Raw genomic sequence first — 27,642 nt, 5'->3', positions numbered from 1 at the left:
TAAGGAAGGATATACTAGCTTTGGAGGGGGTACAGAAACGATTCACAAGGCTGATTCCGGAGATGAGAGGGTTATCTTATGATGATAGATTGAGCAGACTGGGTCTTTACTCGTTGGAGTTCAGAAGGATGAGGGGGGGATCTTATAGAAACATTTAAAATAATGAAAGGGATAGACAAGATAGAGGCAGAGAGGTTGTTTCCACTGGTCGGGGAGACTAGAACTCGGGGGCACAGCCTCAAAATACGGGGGAGCCAATTTAAAACCGAGTTGAGAAGGAATTTCTTCTCCCAGAGGGTTGTGAATCTGTGGAATTCTCTGCCCAAGGAAGCAGTTGAGGCTAGCTCATTGAATGTATTCAAGTCACAGCTAGATAGATTTTTAACCAATAACGGAATTAAGGGTTATGGGGAGCGGGCGGGTAAGTGGAGCTGAGTCCACGGCCAGATCAGCCATGATCTTGTTGAATGGCAGAGCAGGCTCGAGGGGCTAGATGGCCTACTCCTGTTCCTAATTCTTATGTTCTTATGTTCTTATATATCCCTCAGTACTGCACTGGAGTAGCAGCCTAGATTTATGTGCTCCAGTCTCTGGAGTGGAGCTTGAACCCAGAACCTTCTGACCCAGAGGCGAGAGTGCTACCCACTGAGCCACAGCTAGCAGGTAAAGGTGTAATTGGGGAAGGGTAGGGGACTGACATTCTTTTTCAGTAGTGTCATGTATCTCATACTACTTTACATAACTGTATCTTACCATGCTATACATGACTGTAACTAGAGATGACCTATAACCACAAGCTTACCTTACCACCAGGGGTGCACTTACAGGAGACACTGGATACCTGTCCCAGACAGGTATATAAGGACAGGTCTCAGGCAAGTGTGGCATTCGAGAGCTGTGTAATAAAGGTGCAGGTCCTGAGTGACCTTGACTTCAACATGTGCCTCGTGTAAGTCTGTACTGCAGGGACAGGACTTTACAATGGCGATGAGTTACGGGATTACAGAATCCACAGAATGGCGACCAACGGCTCAGATGAAAAATATAATGCTGGAGATAATTGGAAGGACTTTATAGAAAGGCTCCAGCAAAGCTTCGTAACCAAAGACTGGTTAGGCGACGACAAGGCGGACAAGAGAAGAGCCCATCTCTTGACCAGCTGTGGCTCGAAAACATATGCCTTAATGAAGGACCTGCTGGCACCCGAGAAACCAGCAAGCAAGTCATTTGAAGAGTTGAGCACACTGGCAAGAGAACACCCAAAGCCAGCGAGCAGCCTACACATGGCCAGACACAGGTTCTACAACTACAGACGCTGTGTGGGCCAGAGCATACCCGACTTCGTGGCAGAACTTCGGAGGTTGGCTAGCTTATGTGAGTTCTCCGATGAACTAAGGAGAGAAGTACTGAGAGACTTTTTTGTTGAGGGAATAGGCCATGCAGGCATATTCCGAAAGCTCATAGACAAAGAACTTGACCCTAGAGGCAGCAGCACTGGTCGCACAGACATTCTTGGCAGGAGAAGAAGAAACGAGGTTGATCTACACTGCGGGGTACGACAACTAACGAAACATCGGAACAAGGGGTTCACAGCGTGAAACAAGCCGCTACCCCCACACACAGACAAAGGCAGGAGAGCAGGCCCTCAACAGCAGGCAGTGGCACCAGAAGCCATCAAGGGCCACATGAACGGCCGTTCACACCTCATCAACCCACAATGCGCGCAATCAACTATAAACTGAGAGAAGCTCAAGAAAGATCAGCCAGACACAGCTCATCCTTTGGAAACAATGGAAGAGGTCTGTGTTGGAGTGGGGGAAGGCACTCATCAAGAGGGTATCGATTTCAGTAAGCTGTTTGCGGAAACTGCGACTATACAGGGCATCTGGTCCGCATGTGCAGAAAAACGGCAGCTCGGCTGGTATACGAATCGGAAGGGTCGGAAAGCGGACCAGAAGACGGTGCGGACAGTACCTGGGACACCGAGGTACAGCGGGTCAACACGATCAATGGCCACTGCTCTTACAACAAGACGCCTCGAATAATGATGAGTATCTTACTCAACAGGATACCCGTCAACATGGAGCTGGATACGGGAGCGAGTCAATCTCTCATGAGCGCTCAACAATTTGAACAGCTGTGGCCGCACAAAAGAGACAGACCAAAGCTTACATAGGTCGACACCAAACTAAGGACCTAGACCAAAGAAATCGTCCGAGTCCTTGGCAGTGCCATGCTCTCAGTTACACACAAAGGGACAGTGAACCGACTTCCCCTGTGGATTGTCCCCGGAGATCTCCCAGCACTGCTGGGGAGAAGCTGGCTGGCAAAACTAAACTGGAAATGGGATGATGTTCACGCCATGTCGTCAGAGAAACGGACCTCCTGCTCAACAGTTCTAATTCGATTTGAACATCTCTTTCAGCCAGGTGTGGGCACCTTCAAAGGGGCTAAAGTCAAAATCTACATCACACAGGATGCCAGACCGGTCCATCACAAGGCCAGAGCTGTACCCTATGTGATGAGGGAAAAGATTGAACATGAACTGGACAGGCTTCTGCGGGAAGGCATTATCTCACCCGTGGAATTTAGCGACTGGGCAAGTCCCATCGTCCCAATCATGAAGCATGATGGATCCGTATGAATCTGTGGGGACTACAAATCTACCATAAACAGAGTCTCCCTACAGGACCAATACCCGCTGCCCAGAGCGGAGGACTTATTTGCCACATTGGCTGGAGGTAAACTTTTCTCAAAACTAGACCTCACATCTGCGTATATGACGCAAGAATTGACCGAGGAATCCAAGCTACTCACCACCATCAACACACATCGAGGCCTTTTCATGTACAATCGATGCCCATTCAGCATCAGGTCGGCGGCTGCTATATTCCAGCGCAACATGGAGAGTCTGCTCAAGTCCATCCCGAGGACGGTTGTTTTTCAAGATGACATACTTATCACGGGCAGGGACACCGACTCCCATCTCCGTAATTTGGAGGAAGTACTAAAGCGGTTGGATCGGGTAGGCCTAAGAGTTAAGAAATCCAAATGCCTGTTTCTCGCCCCCGAGGTTGAATTTTTGGGCAGAAGGATTGCCGCTGATGGAATCCGCCCAACAGAGTCCAAAACAGAAGCAATTCGCCTGGCACCCAGGCCCCGGAATGTCTCAGAACTGTGCGCCTTTCTCGGGCTGCTCAATTACTTTGGGAACTTTATGCAGAACTTAAGCACGCTGCTGGAGCCTCTCCATGTGCTACTCAGAAAGGGGTGCGATTGTTTTTGGGGGGACGCCCAGGAACGTGCCTTCAATAAGGCACGCGACCTTCTGTGTTCCAACAGTGTTTTGGCTTTCTTTGATCCAGGTAAAAAGCTAGTTCTTACATGTGATGCGTCAGCGTACGGGTGCGTTTTACAACATGTCAATAGTGTGGGTAAATTACAACCTATAACTTATGCCTCCAGGTCACTTTCGCGGGTGGAGCGCGGGTACGGAATGGTGGAGAAGGAGGCGCTCGCGTGCGTGTACGGTGTCAAAAAGATGCACCAATACCTTTTCGGGGCCAAGTTCGTGTTAGAAACCGACCACAAGCCCCTCACGTCCCTACTGTCCGAGAGCAAGGCAATAAACGGCAACATCTCGGCGCGCATTCAATGGTGGGCACTTATGCTGGCCTCTTACGATTACACCATAAGGCACAGACCAGGCACAGACAACTGTGCCGACGCGCTTAGCTGGCTACTCCTGGCAACCACAGAAGGGTCTGACGAACAGGACTGTGAGATAGTCATGGCAATAAATGCCTTTGAGTCCACAGGTTTGGTCATGACGGCTCGCCAAATCAGAGCCTGGACAACCAGCGACCCCACGTTATCCTTAGTAAAAAGATGTGTCTTAACTGGTGACTGGGCAGAGGCTCGCATGCCTGCCCCAAGGAGATCAAACCTTTCCATAGGCGCATGCATGAGCTGTCACTACAAGCAGACTGCCTGATGTGGGGCAGCCAAGTAGTCAGAGCACCCGGGGATCGTTCTCATGAAGGCCATAGCCAGATCCCACGTCTGGTGGCCTGGCATTGACACGGACTTGGAGCTCTGCATCCGACGGTGCACCATTTGTGCCCAACTCAGTAATGCCCCCAGGGAGACTCCTCTGAGCCCCTGGCCCACCAAACCGTGGTCTCGGATGCACGTAGACTACGCGGGCCCATTCATGGGCAAAATGTTCCTCGTAGTTGTAGATGCATTTTCAAAGTGGATCGAATGCACCATTTTAAGCTCGAGCACCACCTCCACCACTGTGGAGAGTCTTAGATCCATGTTCGCAACGCACGGCATTCCTGACATATTGGTCAGTGACAATGGTCCGTGCTTCACCAGCGCAGAATTACAAGATTTCATGAGTGACCACGGCATAAATCACGTTAGGACGGCACCGTTCAAGCCGGCCTCCAATGGCCAGGCGGAGCGAGCAGTGCAGATCATTAAACAACGCATGCTCAAAATCCAAGGTCCCACGCTGCTGCTGGCATACAGATCTCGTCCGCATTCGTTGACTGGAGTTCCCCCCGTGCAACTGTTGATGTAACGGACCTTAAAGACAAGGCTCTCATTAATCCTCCCAGACATGCATGAAATCGTTGAGGCAAAGCGCCGTAAGCTAACTGAGCACCATGACCGAAATTCGAGGGGGAGGTGGAATGAGATAGGGGACAAAGTGTTTGTGCTAAACTATGGCAGGGGTCCCAAATGGCTTGCAGGGACAGTAACAGGCAAGGAAGGAAACAGGTTGCTGGTGATATAAATGGACAATGGCCAAACCTGCCGGAGGCATGTAGGCCAAGTCAAAAGTAGATTTACCAACAACACTGCTGAACCAGAAGCAGACTACACTGTGGAACTCACACCACACCTGGTGGACAGACAGAGGGAACAACCTGAGGAAAGCGCAATCCCAACAGTCAGCCCAGGCGAGACACCAACAATCATACTGAACGAAACAGACAGCCCAGGCGAGATGCCAGCAATCACACCGAAAGAAAAACAGGCACCAAGGCAAACAACTGAACCACAACTAAGACGCTCCACACGAGAGCGTAGATCACCTGAGAGACTGAACCTATAAAGACAATAAGACCTTGGGGAGGGTGATGTCATGTATCTCACACTACTGTACATAACTGTATCTTACCATGCTATACATGACTGTAACTAGAGATGACCTGTAACCACAAGCTTATCTTACCACCAGGGGTCCACTTGCAGGAGACACTGGATACCAGTCCCAGACAGGTATAGAAGGACAGGTCTCAGGCAAGTGTGGCATTCGAGAGCTGTGCAATAAAGGTGCAGGTCCTGAGTGACCTTGACTTCAACATGTGCCTCGTGTGAGTCTGTACTGCAGGGACAGGACTTTACAAGTAGACTGTTTATTGGGCAGAGCACTCGGGGGAGAAATTCGCAACATTTGCGTCTCCTGTTTAATTGGGTGCAAATGATGTCTCGCCTGGGGCAGGGGGGTGCTACCAGCTCCCACGACATTGCGTGGGAGTGAGCAGAGGCGCAAAACCGACAGTGACCCGCTCCGGCTGGTAGCTCACCATCCATGTGCAGGCAATGATGGCGTCCTCACCGTGCGCTGCGATCCGTTTTCGCCCCACAGCAGGAATTAGGCAGCTCCAGTGACGCCGCCGTGGGCGATGCCAGCGCCAAATTCACGGGCCGCAGGCTGGTCCGCACTCCGCTCGCAGAGCAAAAAGCAAAGGGAAGGTGTGCGCCGCAGGTCTTTGTTGCACAGCCAGCTTACCGGTCCGGCCTTCCGTTGTATAATTCACAGCGTTCATCCCGCGATGGTGCAGCCACGGATCCCCACATCCATGGTGGCGTTATGGAGGCCCTTCGTAGGGAGGCTGGGAGAGGGGTGGAGGGCGGAGGGGGAGGGCAAGAGAGGGGGTGAGGGAGAGACTACCAACCTACCTCGTAAATTACTGTTGACGCCAAACTCGTTTCTCCCCCTCCAAAAAAACTAACATTTGGATATCACTGAAGTCTCTCCCCCCTCTGTCTCTCTCTCTCCCCCCTCAGTCTGTCTCTCTCTCCCCTCTGTCTCTCTCTCACTCCCCTCTGTGTGTGTCTCTCTCCACCCCCCCCCTCTGTCTCTCTCCCCCCCCCACTCTGTCTCTCTCTCTCTCTCTCTCCCCTCTGTCTCTCTCTCCCCCCTTTGTCTCTCTCTCTCCCCTCTGTCTCTCTCTCTCTCTCTCTCCCCTCTGTCTCTGTCTCTCTCTCTCTCTCTCTCCCCTCTGTCTCTCTCTCTCTCTCTCCCCCCTCTGTCTCTCTCTCTCCCCCTCTGTCTCTCTCTCTCTCCCTCTCCCCCCTCTGTCTCTCTCCCCCCCACCCCGCCTCTCTCTCTCTCTCTCTCTCTCCCTCTCCCAGTATTCACTGGAGTTCAGAAGAATGAGAGGGGACCTCATAGAAATGTTTAGAATTCTGACAGGTTTAGACAGGTTAGATGCAGGAAGAATGTTCCCAACGTTGGGGAAGTCCAGAACCAGGGGTCACAGTCTAAGGATAAGGGGTAAGCCATTTAGGACCGAGATGAGGAGAAACTTCTTCACCCAGAGAGTGGTGAACCTGTGGAATTCTCTACCACAGAAAGTTGTTGAGGCCAATTCACTAAATATATTCAAAAGGGAATTAGATGAAGTCCTTACTACTAGGGGGATCAAGGGGTATGGTGAGAAAGTAGGAAGGGGGTACTGAAGTTGCATGTTCAGCCATGAACTCATTGAATGGCGGTGCAGGCTAGAAGGGCCGAATGGCCTACTCCTGCACCTATTTTTCTATGTTTCTATGTTTCTGTCTCTCTCTCTCCCTCCCCTCTGTCTCTCTCTCCCCCCTCTGTCTCTCTCTCTCTCCCCTCTGTCTCTCCCCCCTCTGTCTCTCTCTCTCTTTCTCCCCCCCCTCTGTCTCTCTCTCTCTCTCTGTCCCCTCTGTCTCTCTCCCCCCCCCGCTGTCTCGCCCTCTCCCTCCCCCCCCCCGTCTCACCCTCTTCGACAGCGATTACTTCAGCTGGAATCCAAAGCCATTCTTCTGCCTGGCGAAGAGTCGGTACCCTGGGAACTACAGGCCGAACTCCATGCACTACTTCCTGCGACTGCTGCACGAGCGGGGGCTTTTGCTGCGATTGTACACGCAGAACATTGACGGTCTGGAGCGGGGTAGGGTGCTTTTCCATTCTTCGCAGAGAGACTAGTAACCTGTGTCCGTGCGAGTCACCGACTCGGCTCATTGCTCGTTCCGCCCTGGACTGACACAGCTAAACGCAGGCGATCTTCTTGCCTGTTCCCATTGCATGAGCAAATTCCGCTAGACCTCCAGTTGTCAGTTTTATCTCTGGGTACCAGTGAAAATATATATTTTAAAATTACGATTTCTAACTGGATGATTATATTTAAGAGCATGCCTTCTGCTGACTTCTGTTCAAGGACCATCGAAAGGAAAGGGTAGCACCAAACGCAACCTGAGGACCTTAGAATGAGTTTTGTTTCCTGTCCCAGTTTAGTCGCACCATCACCTCTGGCCTGGCTCTCGCTCTCTGCTCGAATGATCCATGCTGGAGGCTCGGTCAATGCAGCGTTCCATTGTCGGGGTCATTGTTCGAACCTTCGACGTTCCTTCTCATTGGCTCCAAGGTGACCATGATAGTGAGGATGAGTTTGTGATAACGGTGCGATGGCGGGAGGAGGAATTTGATATAAATTATACCGGCGTTTGTAAAGCAATTTCCTGTCTGTCCCGTTTGGCACTGCCAGCAGCTAATGTGCCGATGTTTCTTTACAGCAGCCGGGATTCCTGCAGAGAAACTGGTGGAGGCTCATGGGACAGTTCGAACTGCGTCATGTTCCTTGTGCAACTCGCCACATCTGTCAGAAAAAGCAATGATAAAAGAGCAGAATAGTAGGAGACGGGTAACTTTGTACCCCAGAAACCACCAACTTGTGCCCTTTATAGAGCCACAGAGGCCGAATCTGCCCCACGCTGGGTTTGCAGCGCAGAATTCGAATTGGCTTTTTTTAATCGCATTGTCGTCTGCCTCTGGTTCTGCAGTGTTGTTGGTGAATCTACTTTTTACTTGGTCTACATGCCTCCGGCAGGTTTGGCCATTGTCCATTTGTACAACCAGTAGCCTGTTTCCTTCCTTGCCTGTTACTGTCCCTGCAAGCCATTTGGGACCCCTGACATAGTTTAGCACAAACACTTTGTCCCCTATCTCATTCCACCTCCCCCTTGAATTTCAGTCATGGTACTCAGTTAGCTTCCGGCGCTTTGCCTCAACAATTCATGCATGTCTGGGAGGATTAATGAGAGCCTAGTCTTTAAGGTCCGTTTCATCAATAGTTGCGCAGGGGGAACCCCAGTCAATGAATGCGGACGAGATCTGTATGCCAGCAGCAGTCGCGACAGTTGGCTCTGCAGCGTGGGAGCTTGGATTTTTAGCATGCCTTGTTTAACGATTTGCACTGCTCGCTCCACCTGGCCATTGGAGGCCGGCTTGAACGGTGCCGTCTTAATGTGATTTATGCCGTGGTCAACTATAAAATCTTGAAATTCTGCGCTAGTGAAGCATGGACCATTATCACTGACCAATATGTCAGGAATTCCGTGCGTTGCAAACATGGTTCTAAGGCTCTCCACAGTGGTGGAGGTGGTGCTCGATCCACTTTGAAAATGCATCGACGACTACAAGGAACATTTTGCCCATGAATGGGCCCGCATAGCCTACATGCACCCGCGACCACGGCTTGGTGGGCCAAGGCCAGGGGCTTGGGGGGCCTCCCTGGGGGCATTACTGAGTTGTGCACAAATGGTGCACCGGCGGATGCAGAGCTCCAAGTCTGCGTCAATGCCAGGCCACCAGACGTGGGATCTGGCTATGGCCTTCATAAGGACAATCCCCGGGTGCTCGCGGTGGAGCGCCCGGACAAACCCTCCCTGCCTCGTAAGGGCATAACTACTCGGCTGCCCCACATCAGGCAGTCTGTCTGTAGTGATAGTTCATGCATGCGCCTATGGAAAGGTTTGATCTCCTCGGGGCAGGCATCGCGATCCTCTGCCCAGTCACCAGTTAAAACACATCTTTTGACTAAGGATAACGTGGGGTCGCTGGTTGTCCAGGCTCTGACTTGGCGAGCCGTCATGGGCGAACCTGTGGATTCAAAGGCATTGATTGCCATGACCATCTCACAGTCCTGTTCGTTGGACCCTTCCGTGGTCGCCAGGGGTAGCCTGCTAAGCGCGTCGGCACAGTTGTCTATGCCTGTTCTGTGCCTTATTGTGTAGTCGTAAGCTGCCAGCATGAGTGCTCACCGCTGAATGCGCGCCGAGGCGTTGGCGTTTATTGCCTTGCACTCGGATAGCAGGAACGTGAGGGGTTTGTGGTCGGTTTCTATCGCGAGCTTGGCCCCGAAAAGGTATTGGTGCATCTTTTTGACACCGTACACGCACGCGAGCACCTCCTTCTCAACCATACTGTACCCGCGCTCTGCCCGCGAAAGTGACCTGGAGGCATAAGCAATGGGTTGTAATTTACCCACATCATTGACATGCTGTAAAACATACCCAACCCCGTACGCTGACGCATCACATGTAAGAACTAGCTTTTTACCTGGGTCAAAAAAGGCTAAAACCCTGTTGGAACATAGAAGGTTGCGTGCCTTATTGAAGGCACGTTCTTGGGCGTCCCCCCAAAACCAATCGCACCCCTTTCTGAGTAGTACGTGGAGAGGCTCCAGCAGCGTGCTCAAGTTCTGCATAAAGTTCCCAAAGTAATTGAGTAGCCCGAGAAAGGTGCACAGTTCCGAGACATTCCGGGGCCTGGGTGCCAGACGAATTGCTTCGGTTTTGGATTCTGTTGGTCGGATTCCATCAGCGGCAATCCTTCTGCCCAAAAGTTCAACCTTGGGCGCGAGAAACAGACACTTGGATTTCTTAACTCTTAGGCCTACCCGATCCAATCGACTTAGTACTTCCTCCAAATTGCGGAGATGGGAGTCAGTGTCCCTGCCTGTGATGAGTATGTCATCTTGAAACACAACCGTCTCCGGGATGGACTTGAGCAGACTCTCCATGTTGTGCTGGAATATAGCAGTTGCCGACCTGATGCTGAATGAGCATCGATTGTACATAAAAAGTCCTCGATGTGTGTTGATGGTGGTGAGTAGCTTAGACTCTTCGGTCAGTTCTTGCGTCATATACGCAGATGTGATATCTAGTTTTGAGAAAAGTTTTCCTCCAGCCAATGTGACAAATAAGTCCTCCGCTCTGGGCAGCGGGTATTGGTCCTGTAGGGAGACTCTGTTTATGGTAGACTTGTAATCCCCACAGATTCGTACGGATCCATCAGGCTTCATTGCGGGGACGATGGGACTTGCCCAGTCGCTAAATTCCACGGGTGAGATAATGCCTTCCCGCAGAAGCCGGTCCAGTTCGTGTTCAATCTTTTCCCTCATCACATAAGGCACAGCTCTAGCCTTGTGATGGACCAGTCTGGCATCCTGTGTGATGTAGATTTTAACTTTAGCCCCTTTGAAGGTGCCCACACCTGGCTGAAAGAGATGTTCAAAACGACTGAGAACTGTTCAGCAGGAGGTCCGTTCCTCTGATGACATGGCGTGAACATCATCCCATTTCCAATTTAGTTTTGCCAGCCAGCTTCTCCCCAACAGTGCTGGGAGATTTCCGGGGACAATCCACAAGGGAAGTCGGTTCACCGTCCCTTTGTGTGTGACTGAGAGCATGGTGCTGCCAAGGACTGGGACGATTTCTTTGGTATAGGTCCTTAGTTTGGTGTCGATCTTTGTGAGTTTTGGTCTATTGCTTTTGTGCGGCCACAGCTGTTCAAATTGTTGGGACGCTCATGAGAGATTGACTAGCTCCCGTGTCCAGTTCCATGTTGACGGGTATCCCGTTGAGTAGGACCCTCATCATTATTGGAGGCGTCTTGTTGTAAGAACAGTGGACATTGATCGTGTTGACCCGCTGTACCCTGGCGTCCCGGGCACTGTCCCCTCCGTCTTCTGGTCCGCTTTCCGACCCTTCCAATTCGTATACCAGCCGAGCTGTTGTTTTTCTGTACATGCAAGCCAGATGCCCTGTATAGTTGCAGTTTCTGAAAAACACCACGCTGAAATCGACACCCCCTTGTTGAGTGCCTTCCCCCACATCTCCATCACAGACCGCTTCCATTGTTTCCGAAGGTGAGCTGCGTCTGGCTGATCTCTCTTGAGCTTCTCTCAGTCTGTAGTTGATTGCTCGCATTGTGGGTTGATGAGGTGTGAACGGCCGTTCATGTGGCCCTTGATGGCTTCTGGTGCCACTGCCTGCTGTTGAAGGCCTGATCTCCTGCCTTTGTCTGTGTGTGGGGGTAGCGGCTCGTTTCACGCTGTGAACCCCTTGTTCCGATGTTTCGTTAGTTGTCGTACCCGCAGTGTAGATCAACCTCGTTTCTTCTTCTCCTGCCAAGAATGTCTGTGCAACCAGTGCTGCTGCCTCTAGGGTCAAGTTCTTGGTCTCTATAAGCTTTCGGAATATGCCTGCGTGGCCTATTCCTTCAATAAAAAAAGTCTCTCAGTACTTCTCTCCTTAGTTCATCGGAGAACTCACATAAACTAGCCAGCCTCCGAAGTTCCGCCACAAAGTCGGGTATGCTCTGGCTCACACAGCATCTGTAGTTGTAGAACCTGTGTCTGGCCATGTGTCGGCTGCTCGCTGGCTTCAGATGGTCTCTCACCAGTGTGCTCAACTTCTCAAACGACTTGTTTGCTGGTTTCTCGGGTGCCAGCAGGTCCTTCATTAAGGCGTATGTTTTCAAGCCACAGCTGATCAAGAGATGGGCTCTTCTCTTGTCTGCCTTATCATCGCCCAAACAGTCTTTGGTTACAAAGCTTTGCTGGAGCCTTTCTGTAAAGTCCTCCCAATTGTCTTCAGCATTGTATTTCTCATCTGAGCCGTTGGTAGCCATTCTGTGGATTTTGTGATCCCATAACTCGTCGCCACTGTAAAGTCCTGACCCTGCAGTACAGACTTACACGAGGCACATGCTGAAGTCAAGGTCACCCTGGACCTGCACCTTTATTTCACAATCTCGAGTGCCACACTTGCCTGAGACCTGCCTTTATATACCTGTGTGGAACAAGTATGCAGAGTCTCCTGCAAGTGCACCCCTGGTGGTAAGGTAAGCTTGTGGTTACAGGTCATCTCTAGTTTCAGTCATGTATAGCATGGTAAGATACAGTTATATACAGTGGTGTGAGATACATGACAGTCACAAAAGTAAAAGCCCATAGGATCCAGGGCAAAGTGGCAAGTTGGATCCAAAATTGGCTGAGGCAGAAAACAAAGGGTAATGATTGATGGATGTTTTTGCGACTGGAAAGATGTTTCCAGCGGGGTTCCGCAGGGCTCAGTGCTGGGTCCCTTGCGCTTTGTGATATACATCAATGACCTAGACTTTAATATAGCGGGTATGATTAAGTAGTTTGCAGATGATACAAAAATCGGCTGTGTGGTTGAAAATGAAAAAGAAAGTTGCGGACTGCAGGAAGATATCAAATGGGCAGAACAGTGGCAAATGGAATTTAATCCATAGAAGTGTGAGGTAATGCATTTGGGGAGAGCTAACAAGGAAAGGGAATACACATTAAATGGTAGGATACTGTAGTGTAGAGGAACAAAGGGACCTTGGAGTGCATGTTCACAGATCCCTGAAAGCAGCAGGCCAGGTAGATAAGGTGGTTAAGAAAGCACATGGAATGCTTGCCTTTATTAGCTGTGGCATCGAATACAAGAGCAGGGGGGTTATGCTTGAACTGTATAAAACACTGGTTAGGCCACAGCTGGAGTACTGCGTGCAGTTCTGGTCACCGCATTACAAGAAGGACGTGATTGCACTGGAGAGGATACAGAGCAGATTTATGAGGATGTTGCTGGGATTGGAGAAAGGAAGCTATGAGGACAGATTGGATAGGCTGGATTTGTTTTCATTGGAACAGAGGAGGCTGAGGAGAGATCTCATTGAGGTGTATAAAATTATGAGGGGCCAAGATATAATGAATAGAAAGGGCCTATTTCCCTTAGCAGATGGGTCAACAACCAGGGGGCATAAATTTAAAATAATTGGTAGAAGGTTTAGAGGGGATTTGAGGGGAAATTTCTTCACGCAGAGGGTGGTGGGGGTCTGGAACTCACTGCCTAAAAGGGTGGTAGAGGCAGAAACCCTCACCACATTTAAAAAGTACTTGGATGTGCACTTGAAGTGCCGTAACCTGCAGGGCTACGGACCAAGAGCTGGAAAGTGGGATTAGGCTGAATAGCCTTTTGTTGGCCGTCGCGGACACGATGGGCCGAAATGGCCTCCTTCCGTGCTGTAAACTTCTATGGCCCCAAGTTTCCACATGATTTGCTCCTGATTTTTAGGAGCAACTGGTGTAGAACGGAATTCTCCACATTTAGTTTGCTCCAGTTCTAGTCAGGTAGAACAGTTTCACTTTGGAACAGAATTTTTTTTTCAAAAGGGGGCGTGTCCGGCCACTTACGCCTGTTTTCAAAGTTTCGTCAGTGAAAACTTACTCCAAACTAACTTAGAATGGAGTAAGTGAAGATTTTTGGTGGATAGAGGTGTACCGATGGATGTGGTGTATTTAGATTTTCAAAAGGCATTCGATAAGGTGCCACACAAAAGGTTACTGCAGAAGATAAAGGTACGCGGAGTCAGAGGAAATGTATTAGCATGGATAGAGAATTGGCTGGCTAACAGAAAGCAGAGAGTTGGGATAAATGGGTCCTTTTCGGGTTGGAAATCGGTGGTTAGTGGTGTGCCACAGGGATCGGTGTTTAGTGGTGTGCCACAACTGTTTACAATATACACAGATGACCTGGAAGAGGGGACAGAGTGTAGTGCAACAAAATTTGCAGATGACACAAAGATTAGTGGGAAAGCAGGTTGTGTAGAGGACACAGAGAGGCTGCAAAGAGATTTAGATAGGTTAAGCGAATGGGCTAAGGTTTGGCAGATGGAATACAATGTCAAAGTGTGAGGTCATCCACCTTGGGAAAAAAAACAAAAAAAGGGAATACTATTTGAATGGGGAGAAATTACAACATGCTGCGGTACAGAGGGACCTGGGGGTCCTTGTGCATGAATCCCAAAAAGTTAGTTTGCAGGTGCAGCAGGTAATCAGGAAGGCGAATGGAATGTTGGCCTTCATTGCGAGAGGGATGGAGTACAAAAGCAGGGAGGTCCTTCTGCAACTGTATAGGGTATTGGTGAGGCCGCACCTGGAGTACTGCGTGCAGTTTTGGTCGCCTTACTTAAGGAAGGATATACTGGCTTTGGAGTGGGTACAGAGACGATTCACTAGGTTGATTCCGAAGATGAGAGGATTTCCTTATGATGATAGATTGAGTAGATTGGGTCTTTACTCATTGGAGTTCAGAAGGATGAGGGGTGATCTTATAGAAACATTTAAAATAATGAAAGGGATCGACAAGATAGAGGCAGAAAGGTTGTTTCCACTGGTCGGGGAGACTAGAACTAGGGGGCACTGCCTCAAAATACGGGGGAGCCAATTTAAAACTGAGTTGAGAAGGAATTTCTTCTCCCAGAGGGTTGTGAATCTGTGGAATTCTCTGCCCAAGGAAGCAGTTGAGGCTAGCTCATTGAATGTATTCAAGTCACAGATAGATAGATTTTTAACTAATAAGGGAATTAAGGGTTATGGGGAGCGGGTGGGTAAGTGGAGCTGAGTCCACGGCCAGATCAGCCATGATTTTGTTGAATGGCGGAGCAGGCTCGAGAGGCTAGATGGCCTACTCCTGTTCCTAATTCTTATGTTCTTATGTTCTTATGCTATGGATACCAAAACGGGCGGTGGGGAGGAGACTCAAACCAATGGAGAAATGTGCAGGTGATCCTAGACAGTTTGTTGATGCAGATTCTGAGACACAGCCTCCAAATATTTCCAATTCAATTCACTGGCTGTTCAACGTTTCCACCTTCCATCTCCAGACTCTGCTTCCAAATCCATCTGTTAAAGTCCAGACTGTTTTGGTAAACTGCAATAATCAGGAACCCTTAATAATCAGAAGCTTGTGCCGGAGGGCATTGGGTGTACAAGGGAAATATGGTGCTGGTCTGATGCTGCAGCTTGTATGTGTAACGTGTTATATGTTTTGATAGAGGCAGATTATTACCTGAATGGTGACAGATTAGTAAAAGGGGAGATGCAACGAGACCTGGGTGTCATGATACATCAGTCATTGAAGTTTGGTATGCAGGTACAGCAGGCGGTGAAGGAGGCAAATGGCATGTTGGTCTTCATAGCGAGAGGATTTGAGTATCGGAGCAGGGAGGTCTTACTGCAGCTGTACGGAGCCTTGAATATTGTGGACAGTTTGGTCTCCTAATCTGAGGAAGGACGTTCTTGCTATTGAGGGAGTGCAGCAAAGGTTCACCAGACTGATTCCCAGGATGGCAGGACTGACATGTGAGGAGAGACTGGATCAACTGGACTTATATCCACTGGAGTTTAGAAGAATGAGAGGGGATCTCATAGAAACATATAAAATTCTGACTGGATTTGACAGGTTAGAGGCAGGAAGAATGTTCCCGTTGCTGGGGAGTTCCAGAACCAGGGGTCACAGTCTAAGAATAAGGGGTAAGCTATTTAGGACCGAGATGAGGAGAAACTTCTTCACTCAGAGAGTGGTAAACCTGTAGAATTCTCTACCGCAGAAAGTTGTTGAGGCCAGTTTGTTAGATATATTCAAAAGGGAGTTAGATATGGCCCTTACGGCCAAAAGGATCAAGGGGTATAGAGAGAAAGCAGGAATGGGGTACTGAGGTTGAATGATCAGCCATGATCATATTGAATGGCGGTGCAGGCTCGAAGGGCCGAATGGCCTGCTCCTGCACCTATTTTCTATGTTTCTATGGTTTCTATGATCTTGGAGTGCAGGTCCACAGATCCCTGAAGGTAGCAGGCCAAGTAGATAAGGTGGTTATGGCCGAGGCATAGAATACAAGAGCAGGGAGGTTATGCTTGAACTGTATAAAACACTAGTTGGGCCACAGCTGGAGTACTGCATGCAGTTCTGGTCACCACATTACAGGAAAGATGTGATTGCCTGAGAGAAGGTACAGAGGAGATTTACGAGGATGTTGCCTGGATTGGAGAATTTTAGCTACGATGAAAATTGAATAGGCTAGGGCTGTTTTCTTTGGAACAGAGGAGGCTGAGGGGAGACCTTATTGAGGTGTATAGAATAATGAGGGGCCTAGATAGAGTGGATAGGAAGGACCTATTTTCCCTTAGCTGAGGGATCAACAACTAGGGGGCATCAATTTAAAGTAATTGGTAGACGGTTTAGAGGGGATTTGAGGAGAAATTATTTCACCCAGAGGGAGGTTGGGGTCTGGAACTCACTGCCTGAAAAGGTGGTAGAAGCAGAAACCCTCACCACATTTAAAAGTACTTCGATGTGCACTTGACGTGCCGTAACCTACAGGCTACGGACCGAGAGCTGGAAAGTGGGATTAGGCTGGATAGCTCTTTGTTGGCCGGCACTGACATGATGGGCCGAGTGGCCTCCATCCATGATGTAACTTTCTATGCTACTATGAAACAATAAAAGAAAGACTTGCATTTCTATAACACCTTTCACGACCCAAAGCGCTTTAGTCAATGAAATACATTTTTTGAAGTGTAGTCACTGTTGTAATGTTGGACAATGCCATTAGACTTAGTTTAATATCTGCAGATATGTGTGAGAGTCTTTTGTGAATTTGTTCATTGACCTGAGGTCCTGCAACTTTTACTCTTCAGGTTGCAATTCTAAATGATGAAATTCCAAGATGTGAAACGTGTTCGGGAATCGTGAAGCCGGACATTGTCTTTTTTGGTGAACGTCTCCCTAAGAACTTTGACTACTACAGAGAGGATTTTAAACGGAGCGACTTCCTGATTGTCATGGGGACATCGCTGGAGGTGAGGGAACTGGTTGTGTTGTACTTTTCAGTTCTTTAATTTCTTGCAATAACCAGAGGGAGTGTGTCTGATGTCTGCACCAAATGGTGTTCCCAGAATGGGAAAAGGCCACTCGGCCCATCACTCCCGCTCTATCTAGACTGAGTCTGATTTGTTCCATCTATTCTGTTTTTGGTAATGACCGCATTATCATCCTGGGTGTAGATAGAACCCTTTGCGAGCATCGTGAATTGTGTGCGTCCCCGTGTCCCTCGCCTGCTCCTGAACCGGGATCCTGTCGGTCCCTTCAAACAAACGCATTTGAAGCCCACGGAGCTGAGAAGATTGGGTGATCTGAGTGGGAGTGTGCAGGTCTTGGTGAAGCTGCTGGGCTGGGAGAGTGACCTGGAGCAACTCATCAAGGTACAGGCGCGCAAAGTATTTGGAGAAAAGTCTGGTGAATTTCATTTAAGAACATAAGAAATAGGAGCAGGAGTAGGCCATACGGCCCTTCGACCCTGCTCCGCCATTCAATACGATCATGGCTGATCTGATCATGGACTCAGCTCCACTTCTCCGCCTGCTCCCCATAACCCCTTATCCCCTTAGCGTTTAAGAAACTGTCTATTTCTGTCTTAAATTTATTCAGTGTCCCAGCTTCCACAGCTCTCCGAGGCATCGAATTTCACAAATTTACAACCCTCTGAGAGAAGAAATTCCTCCTCATCTCTGTTTTAAATGGGTGGTCCCTTATTCTAAGATCATGTCTAGTTCTAGTCTCCCCATCAGTGGAAACATCCTCCCTGCATCCACTTTGCCAAGCCCGCTCATCAGCTTATACGTTTCGATAAGATCACCTCTCATTCTTCTGAATTCCAATGAGTAGAGGCCCAACCTACTCAACCTTTCCTCATAAGTCAACCCCCCTCTTCCCCAGAATCAACCTAGTGAACCTTTTCTGAACTGCCTCCAAAGCAAGTATATCCTTTCGTAAATATGGAAACCAAAACTGCACGCAGTATTCCAGGTGTGGCCTCACCAATACCTTATATAGCTGTAGCAAGACTTCCCTGCTTTTATACTCCATCCCCTTTGCAATAAAGGCCAAGATACCATTGGCCTTCCTGATCACTTGCTGTACATGCATACTAACCTTTTGTGTTTCATGCAACTTCTGTGTTTCTGGATAACTTTGCTAATTTATAGCACTGGTTTGACATTTTCCATTTTAATGATTTGTTTATATGGAAAACAAACAATAGCCTCAACTTTAAGCATGTTTCAATGTCTCAAATCTTTCTCTCCACTTTGCTCCCCATTCCACCCCTGTGTCTCTGACCTATTATCACATCAAATGCAGCCGTTCCATCAGTTTAACCTTCAATGTGCTAAATATTTCCAGAAAGAAAGTGACCAACTTAGAATAGAATCATAGAATGGTTGCAGCACAGAAAGAAGCCATTCGGCCCGTCGAGCCCATGCCGGCTCTCTGCAACAGCACCTCAGCCAGTCCCACTCCCCCGCCCTTTCCCCAAAGCCCTGAAATTTTTTTCCTTCAGGTACTTATCCAATTCCCTTTTGAAAGCCTCAATTGAGTCTGCCTCCACCACCCTCTCGGGCCGTGCATTCCAGATCCTAACCACTCGCTGCGTAAAAAAAGTTTTTCCTCATGTCGCCTTTGGTTCTTCTGCCAATCACCTTAAATCTGTGTCCTCTGGTTCTTGACCCTTCCGTCAACGGGAACAGCTTCTCTCTCTATCTACTCTGTCCAGACCCCTCATGATTTTGAACACCTCGATCAAATCTCCTCTCAACCTTCTCTGCTCCAAGGAGTATATCGGATACACGGCTCATTCGGCCCAACCAGTCCATGCCAGTGTTTATGGTCCACTCGAGCCTCCTCCTGTCTTTCCTCACCTAAATCTATCAGCTTAACCCTCTATTCCCTTCTCCCTTATATGCTTGTCTAGCCTCCCCTTAACTGCATCGATACTATTCGATTCAACCACTCCCTGTGATAGCAAGTTCCATATCCTCACCACTCTTTAGGTAAAGAAGTTTCTTCTGAATTCCCGATTGGATTTCTTGGTGACTATCTTATATTGATGGCCTCTAGTTATGCTCTTCCCTAAAGTGGAAACATTCTCTCGGTATCCACTTTATCAAAACCTTTCATAATTTTAAAGACCTCTATTAGGTCACCCCTCAGCCTTTTTCCAGAGAAAAGAGACCCAGCCTGTTCATCCTTTCCTGATTTGTTTCCCTTGCATTTTTGGAAACATCCTTGTAAATCTCTCTGCACCCTCTCCAGTGCCTCTATATACTTTTTATAATATGCCGACCAGAACAGTACGGAGTAAGAGTGGTCTAACCAAGGTTCGATACAGGTTTAGCATTCGATAAGGTGCCACATAGAAGAATACTGTGCAAAATAAGAGCTCACGGGGTTGGGGGTAATATATTAGCATGGATAGAGAATTGGCTAACTAACAGAAAACGGGTCATTTTCCGGTTGGCAAACAGTAACTACTGGGGTGCCACAGGGATCGGTGCTGGGGCCACAACTATTTATGATCTACATTAATGACTTGGATGAAGGGACCGAGTGTAATGTAGCCAAGTTTGCTGGTGATACAAAGATGGGTGGGAAAGCAAGTTGTGAGGTGGATACAAAAAATCTGCAAAGGGATATAGACAGGCTAAGTGAGTGGGCAAATATTTGGCAGATGGAGTATAATGTGGGAAAATGCGAGGTTATTCACTTTGGCAGGAAAAATAAAAAAGCAAATTATAATTTAAATGGAGAAAAATTGCAAAGTGCTGCAGTAGAGGGACCTGGGAATCCTTGTGCATGAAACACAAAAAGTTAGTATGCAGGTACAGCAAATAATCAGGAAGGCAAATGGAGTGTTGGCCTTTATTGCAAGGGGATGGAATATAAAAGCAGAGAAGTCCTGCTTCAGCTGTACAGGGTATTGGTGAGACCACACCGAGAGTACTGCGTGCAGTTTTGGTCTCCTTATTTACGGAAGGATATACTTGCGTTGGAGGCAGTTCAGAGAAGGTTCACTAGGTTGATTCCTGAGATGACTTATGAAGAAAGGTTGAGCAGGTTGGGCCTATACTCATTGGAGTCTAGAAGAATGAGAGGTGATCTTATTGAAACATATAAGATACTGAGGGTGCTCATCAAGGTAGATGCAGAGAGGATGTTTCCACTCATGGAGAAATCTAGAACTAGGGGGTGTAGTTTAAGAATAAGGGGTTGCCCATTTAGAACTGAGATGAGGAGAAATTTCTTCTCTGAGGGTTGTAAATCTGTGGAATTCTCGACCCCAGAGTGCTGTGGAGGCTGGGTCATGGAATATATTTAAGGTGGTAATACACAGATTTTTGAATGATAAGAGAATGAAGGGTTATGGGGAGCGGGCAGGGAAGTGGAGCTGAGCCCAAGATCAGATCAACCATGATCTTATTAAATGGCGGAGCAGGCTCGAGGGACCAAATGGCCTACTCCTGCTCCTATTTCTTATGTTCTTATGTTCTAGCATAACTTCCCTACTTTTCAATTCTATCCCTCTAGAAATAAACCCTAGTGCTTGGTTTGCTTTTTTTATGGTCTTGCTAACCAGTATACAGGTTCATCATAATTTCCTTGCTTTTGTATTCAATGCCTCTATTTATGAAGCCCAGGATCCCGTATGCTTTTTTTAACCACTTTCTCAACCTGCCCTGCCACTTTCAACTTCATTTATTTTTATTTCCGTTTCCTTCACGCTCCTTTTGTGGATTTTTCTCTGTCACATTCTCCTGTTCCCAGATGAGGTCCATGTTGGTCTCTCTATCCTGTGACACAGAGGGTGCTTTGGAGACACTGGCACGTTTTTAGCTTTCCATCTTGGGTGCGGAAGCAGCACGAAGTAACTGCAGTGACCCGGGTGAACCCTCCACACAGAGCACAGGAGGAGGCCAGTCCCCACACCACTCGCCCCAGCTCTCCACTTCGGCTGAACAGGGTAAGGGATTGGGACTAAATGGAGAGCTCTTCCAGCACAGTGTGATGCTCCAATTGCCCTTGTGCTGAGGAACTCACCACTTAGTCCCATTCCCCTGTCCTTTTCCCATAACCTTGTATTTATTTTTGTAAATATCCTGCCTGCTGTGACAACCTCTGCCCATGAAGTCACCAAGCTAAGAAACCTGGGCAAGCAGACTTCCTGCTTGCTTGGTACAAAATGCACATTCTCTTCTCTCTCATTATACTCCCACTCACCCAAGCCCAGTATAAGATGTAGCTTGGCATAGAAAAGTTTGGTGTCCCAAATGTGCACAGGGCTTCTCCTGGAGTCTAACCAGTAAAAGCTGTGCAACCCTTAGTGCAGAGCACCAATAAGCTTCCTGTTGCTTTTTAAAAATTCATTCACAGGATGTGGGCGATGCTGGCAAGGCCGGCATTTATTGCCCATCCCTAAATGTCCTTGAGAAGGTGGTGGTGAGCCGCCACCTTGAACCGCTGCAGTCCGTGTGGTGAAGGTGCTCCCACAATGCTGTTAGGGAGGGAGTTCCAGGATTCTGACCCAACGACGATGAAGGAATGGTGAAATATTTCCAAGTCAGGATGGTGTGTGACTTGGAGGGGAACTTGGTGATAGCGGCGTTCCCATGAGCCTGTTGCCCTTGTCTTTCTAGGTGGTAGAGGTTGTGGGTTTGGGAGGTGCTGTTGAAGAATCCTTGGCGAGTTGCTGCTGTGCATCTTGGAGATGGTACACACCGCAGGAACTCGCCAATACAAAGTCATAGAATAAAATCTTGCAGCACAGGAGGAGGCCATTCAATCCATCGCGCCTGTGTCAACTCTTTGAAAGAGCTGTCCAATTTAGTCCCAAGCCCCAGCTTTTTCCCTATAACCCTGCAAATTAGGCCTCTTCAAGTACATGCCAAAATACAACCCTATATTTCTAAACATCTACCTCCTTTATTCATGGCTCTGGGACTTTAACATTCTTGTTGCCGTGCCATTGGCCACCACTTGATTTGGATTATGGGTCTGAAGGGTTACAAACCCAAAGCATCATTACCTGTCTTATCTCTCAATAACAATAACTTGCCTTTAAACAGCACTAGTAATATGGTAAAATGTCCAAAGGTGCTTCACAGAGGCAAGATTCGATACCGAGCCACATAAGGAGATATTAGGACAGGTCAAAGAGGTAGGTTTTAAGGAGCGTCTTAAAGGAGGAAAGGCAGAGCGGTTTAGGGAGGGAATTCCAGAGCTTGGGGCCCAGGCAGCTGAAGTCACGGCCACCAATGGTGAAGCGATTAAAATTGGGGATGCGCAAGAGGCCAGAATTGGAGGAGCGCAAAGATCTCGGAAGGTTGTGGGACTGGAGGAGGTTACAGAGATAGGGAGGGACAAGGTTTGAGAATTTTTAATCAAGGTGTTGCCGGTCTGGAAGCCAATGCAGGTTAGACAGATGTTGATTGACCAGCTGTTTGTGTCTCCTGTCGGACAGTATTTGCATTTTTCCCTCATATTTTAAGAACTCTGTGGTGAGATTAATGCCTTTTAAACAAAGGAATTGAATGTAATATCTCCAAATTTGCTGACGACACTAAGCTGGGCGGCAGTGTGAGCTGTGAGGAGGCTGCTAGGAGGCTGCAGGGGGACTTGGACAAGTTAGGTGAGTGAACAAATGCATGGCAGATGCAGTATAATGTAGATAAATGTGAGGTTATCCACTTTGGTGGCAAAAACAGAGAGGCAGAATATTATCTGAATGGTGACAGATTAGGAAAAGGGGATGTGCAACGAGACCTGGGTGTCATGGTACATCAGTCATTGAAAGTTGGCATGCAGGTACAGCAGGCAGTGAAGAAGGCAAATGGCATATTGGCCTTCATCGCGAGGGGATTTGAGTATAGGAGGAGGGAGGTCTTACTGCAGTTGTACAGGGCCTTGGTGAGGCCACACCTTGAATATTGTGTTCAGTTTTGGTCTCCTAATCTGAGGAAGGACATTCTTGCTATTGAGGGAGTGCAGCAAAGGTTCACCAGACTGATTCCCGGGATGGCAGGATTGAAATATGAAGAAAAACTGAATCGACTAGGCTTATATTCACTGGAATTTAGAAGAATGAGAGGGGATCTCATAGAAACATATAAAATTCTGACAGGATTGGACAGGTTAGATGCAGGAAGAATGTTCCCGATGTTGGGGAAGTCCAGAACCAGGGGTCACAGTCTAAGGATAAGGGGTAAGCCATTTAGGACCGAGATGAGGAGAAACTTCTTCACTCAGAGAATTGTGAACCTGTGGAATTCTCTACCACAGAAAATTGTTGAGGTCAGTTCGTTAGATATATTCAAAAGGGAGTTAGATGTGGCCCTTATGGCTAAAGGGATCAAAGGGTATGGAGAGAAAGCAGGAATGGGGTACTGAAGTTGCATGATCAGCCATGATCATATTGAATGGTGGTGCAGGCTCGAAGGGCCGAATGGCCTGCTCCTGCACCTGCACCTATTTTCTATGTTTCCAGGAATGGTCCTGGAATCTTGACTTTTATTGCAAAGGGGATGAAGTATAAAAGCAGGGAAGTCTCGCTACAGTTATGTAGGGTATTGATGAGGCCACACCTAGAATACTGCATACTGTTTTGGTTTCCATATTTAAGAAAGGATATACTTGCTCTGGAGGCAGTTCAGAGAAGGTTGATTCCAGAGATGAGGGGGTTGACTTATGAAAGGTTGAGTAGGTTGGGTCTCTACTCATTGGAATTCAGAAGAATGAGAGGTGATCTTATCGAAACGTATTAAGATTATGAGGGGGCTTGACAAGGTGGATGCAGAGAGGATGTTTCCACTGATGGGGGAGACTAGAACTAGGGGCCATGATCTTAGAATAAGGGGCTGCCCATTTAAAACAGAGATGAGGAGGAATTTCTTCTCTCAGAGGCTTGTAAATTTGTGGAATTCGCTGCCTCGGAAAGCTGTGGAAGCTGGGACATTGAATAAATTTAAGACTGAAATAGACAGTTTCTTAACCGATAAGGGAATAAGGGGTTATGGGGAGCGGGTAGGGAAGTGGACCTGAGTCCATGATCGGATCAGCCATGATTGTATTAAATGGTGGAGCATGCTCGAGGGGCCTTATGGCCTACTCCTGCTCCTATTTCTTATGTTCTGATGTTCTTATGTTCTGCCTACAAACTCCACGTTGCAGTTTAATAAACCGCCTGGTTAATTTACTTTGTGTTGCAGCGTGAAAGCGGTTGTCCTCTTATGAACAGCACTGACCCACGATCCATCATTCCAGGCAACCCTGAAATAAACGCACAGCCTCACGGAACTGGACCATCCGCTTATCCCCACAAGTCCGTGGCATCAAAATTCAACAAGGTACTAGGTATAAAAACCCAGGGACAAAACTGTGATGCATTGAAAAGCTCTCCCATTAAAAGCACCGAGCACCTTTGCATTGAGAGAGGGTGTGAAGAGAACTCATCTGCATCAGAACACTCGGAATCTGACACTGATTAAAGTTCAAACACTATCATTTGGGCCGCTACCAAAAGCAGCTTTCATTAGGCAAGTCGATGGTTGGGATCCATGTATTCTAACTGTGCCTTGAATTGATTTCCAGTATATATTGGAGACCGCTGCAAGCTCTCTCTTCAATGCAATTCTTCATCTGTTCCTCACTATTTCCCAGTGGTTTCAGCACTTTAGAAACAACATTGTCTACTATCAATATGAAACTATTTAATGTGTATTTTGTTTGTGATTTATTTCCTACCTCTAATAAGTATGATTGATACTAAGCTGATTAACATCAGATAACTGTATGGATTAGGTCTGAAATGAGTGAACTGTAGAAATTCATAGAAGTATAAAAGTCTACCATTATAATTTTGCACACCTTATATATCTATTTTAACTTAATAAAATTATATTCACAAATGTAGTATTAAATCTATAGCCCTGTTCGACCCCATCTGGAGTAACTGTTCAGTTCTGGGCACCGCACCACTTTTTTCCAATTCGTTCCTGGGATGTGGGCATCGCTGGCAACGGCAGCATTTATTGCCCATCCCTAATTGCCCTTGAGAAGGTGGTGGTGAGTCGCCGCCTTAGAAACATAGAAAATAGGTGCAGGAGTAGGCCATTCGGCCCTTCGAGCCTGCACCACCATTCAATAAGATCATGGCTGATCATTCACCTCAGTACCCCTTTCCTGCTTTCTCTCCATACCCCTTGATCCCTTTAGCCGTAAGGGCCATATCTAACTCCCTCTTGAATATATCCAATGAACTGGCATCAACAACTCTCTGCGATGGGGAACCATTGCAGTTCGTGTGGTGAAGGTGCTCCCACAGTGTTGCTGGGGAGTTCCAGGATTTTGACCCAGCAATGATGAAGGAACGGTCGTTATATTTCCAAGTCTGGATGCTGTGTGACTTGGAGGGGAACTTGCAGGTGATAGTGTTCCCTTGCGACTGCTGTTCCTTTCCTTCTAATGAATAAGGTCAGATAATGTGGAGTCTTGTTATCACGTGGAGTGAATCGAATTGGCTAATGACTGGTTTCTGTGATGGTGGGAACCTCGGGTGGAGGTCAATATGGATCATCTACTTAGTACTTCTGGCTGAAGATGGTTGCAAACGCTTCAGCCTTGTCTTTTGCACTCACGTGCTGGGCTCCATTGATGATGGGGATATTCACGGAACCTCCTCCTCCTGTTAGTTGTTTAATTATCCACCACCATTCATGACTGAATGTGGCAGGACTGCAGAGCTTTGATCTGATCCGTTAGTTGTGGGGTCGCTTAGCTCTGTCTATAAACATGCTGCTTCCGCTGTTTAGCATGCACGTAGTCCTGTATTGCAGCTTCCCCAGGTTGGCACCTCATTTTTAGGTATGCCTGGTTGCGCTCCTGACATGCCCTTCTACACTCCTCGTTGAACCAGGGTTGGTCCCCTGGCTTGATGGTAATGGTAGAATGAGGGACATGCCGGACCATGAGGTTAGATTGTGGTGGAATATAATTCTGCTGCTGCCGATGGCCCACAGTGCCTCATGGATGCCCAGTTTTGAGCTGCTAGATCTGTTCTGAATCTATCCCATTTAGCACAGTGCTAGTGCCACACGACACGATGGAGGGTGTCCTCAGTGTGAAGACAGGACTTCATCTCCACAATGACTGCAGTGGTCACTTCTACCAATGTGGTCATGGACAGATGCATCTGCGACAGGTGGATTGGTGAGGATGAGATCAAGTAGGTTTTCCCCTCGTATTTCCCTTTCACAAATCCATGCTGACTTGGACCTATCATGTCACCATTTTCCAAATGCACTGCTATGACATCCTTAATAATTGATTCCATCATTTTACCTACTACTGAGGTCCCTAACTTGAGGAAGGACATTCTTGCTATTGAGGGAGTGCAGCAAAGATTCACCAGACTGATTCCAGGGATGGTGGGACTGACCTATCAAGAAAGACTGGATCAACTGGGCTTGTATTCACTGGAGTTCAGAAGAATGAGAGGGGACCTCATAGAAACGTTTAAAATTCTGATGGGTTTAGACAGGTTAGATGCAGGAAGAATGTTCCCAATGTCGGGGAAGTCCAGAACCAGGGGTCACAGTCTAAGGATAAGGGGTAAGCCATTTAGGACCGAGATGAGGAGAAACTTCTTCACCCAGAGAGTGATGAACCTGTGGAATTCTCTACCACAGAAAGTAGTTGAGGCCAATTCACTAAATATATTCAAAAGGGAGTTAGATGAAGTCCTTACTACTCGGGGGATCAAGGGGTATGGCGAGAAAGCAGGAATGGGGTACTGAAGTTGCATGTTCAGCCATGAACTCATTGAATGGCGGTGCAGGCTAGGGCTGAATGGCCTACTCCTGCACCTATTTTCTATGTTTCTATTAGTTCTCTCACCATCTGTTGCAGGCCCAGTCTGGCAGCTATGTCCTTCAGGGCTCGGTCAGCTCAATCAGTGGTGGTGCTATCGAGCCACTCTTGGTGATAGAGATTGAAGTCCCCCACCCAAAGCACATTCTATGACCTTGCTACCCTCAGTGCTTCTTCCAAGTGGTGTTCAACATGGAGGAGCAGATTCATCTGACGGAGGATGGTAATCAGCAGATTTCCTCGCCTATGCTTGACCTGAAGCTGAGAGACTTCATGGGATCCTGAGTCAATGTTGAGAACTCCCATTTAACACAATAGTAGTGCTACCCAACACACTACTGTAAACCACTGTGCTGCCACCTCTGGTGGGTCTGTCCTAGTGGTGGGACAGGACATACCCAGGGATGGTGATGGAGGAGTGTGGAATATTAGCTGAAAGGTATGATTCTGTCAGATGGTTGCTTAACTCGTCTGTGGGATAGCTCTTCCAATTTTGGCACAAGTTCCCAGATGTTAGTGAGAGGACTTTTCTGTGTTGACTGGCTGGGTGTGCTATCGAGGTCAGTGCTGGTGGTCCATCCAGTTTTATTCTAATTATTTGTTGTAGAGTTTTGGTACAACTGGGTAGCTTGCTCGGCCATTTAAGAGTCAACCCCATTGTTGTGGAGTCACACACAGGCCAAATCACGTAAGGACAGATTTCCT

The 27,642-nt window shown here is 47.9% G+C and overlaps 1 protein-coding gene across 1 annotated transcript; it reads left to right on the top strand.

Moving 5' to 3' along the window:
* The first annotated feature begins 1,184 nt into the window (after positions 1-1,184).
* LOC139281356 (NAD-dependent protein deacetylase sirtuin-3) lies at positions 1,185-27,222 on the top strand. Its single transcript, XM_070901510.1, has 9 exons — positions 1,185-1,319; positions 5,663-5,769; positions 7,042-7,217; positions 7,840-7,924; positions 16,390-16,405; positions 16,881-17,042; positions 17,247-17,444; positions 24,279-24,416; positions 27,106-27,222. The coding sequence occupies exons 1-9, from the start codon at positions 1,185-1,187 to the stop codon at positions 27,220-27,222; spliced, it is 1,134 nt and encodes a 377-aa protein (XP_070757611.1).
* The last annotated feature ends 420 nt before the right edge of the window (positions 27,223-27,642 follow it).

Source organism: Pristiophorus japonicus, chromosome 15 (genome assembly GCF_044704955.1).
Source record: "Pristiophorus japonicus isolate sPriJap1 chromosome 15, sPriJap1.hap1, whole genome shotgun sequence".
Classification (NCBI taxonomy): Eukaryota; Metazoa; Chordata; class Chondrichthyes; family Pristiophoridae; genus Pristiophorus; species Pristiophorus japonicus.
This window is presented reverse-complemented; position numbering and strand designations above follow the sequence as displayed.

Bases quoted from the DNA above. Each gene is read 5' to 3' on its own strand.
- LOC139281356 (XM_070901510.1), top strand. From the start codon at position 1,185: ATGAAGGACCTGCTGGCACCCGAGAAACCAGCAAGCAAGTCATTTGAA. The intron at 1,320-5,662 runs GTGGGCCAGAGC...TTCGCCCCACAG, and splicing joins TCTACAACTACAGACGCTGT to CAGGAATTAGGCAGCTCCAG. The intron at 24,417-27,105 runs GTACTAGGTATA...TGCTACCCTCAG, and splicing joins TGGCATCAAAATTCAACAAG to TGCTTCTTCCAAGTGGTGTT.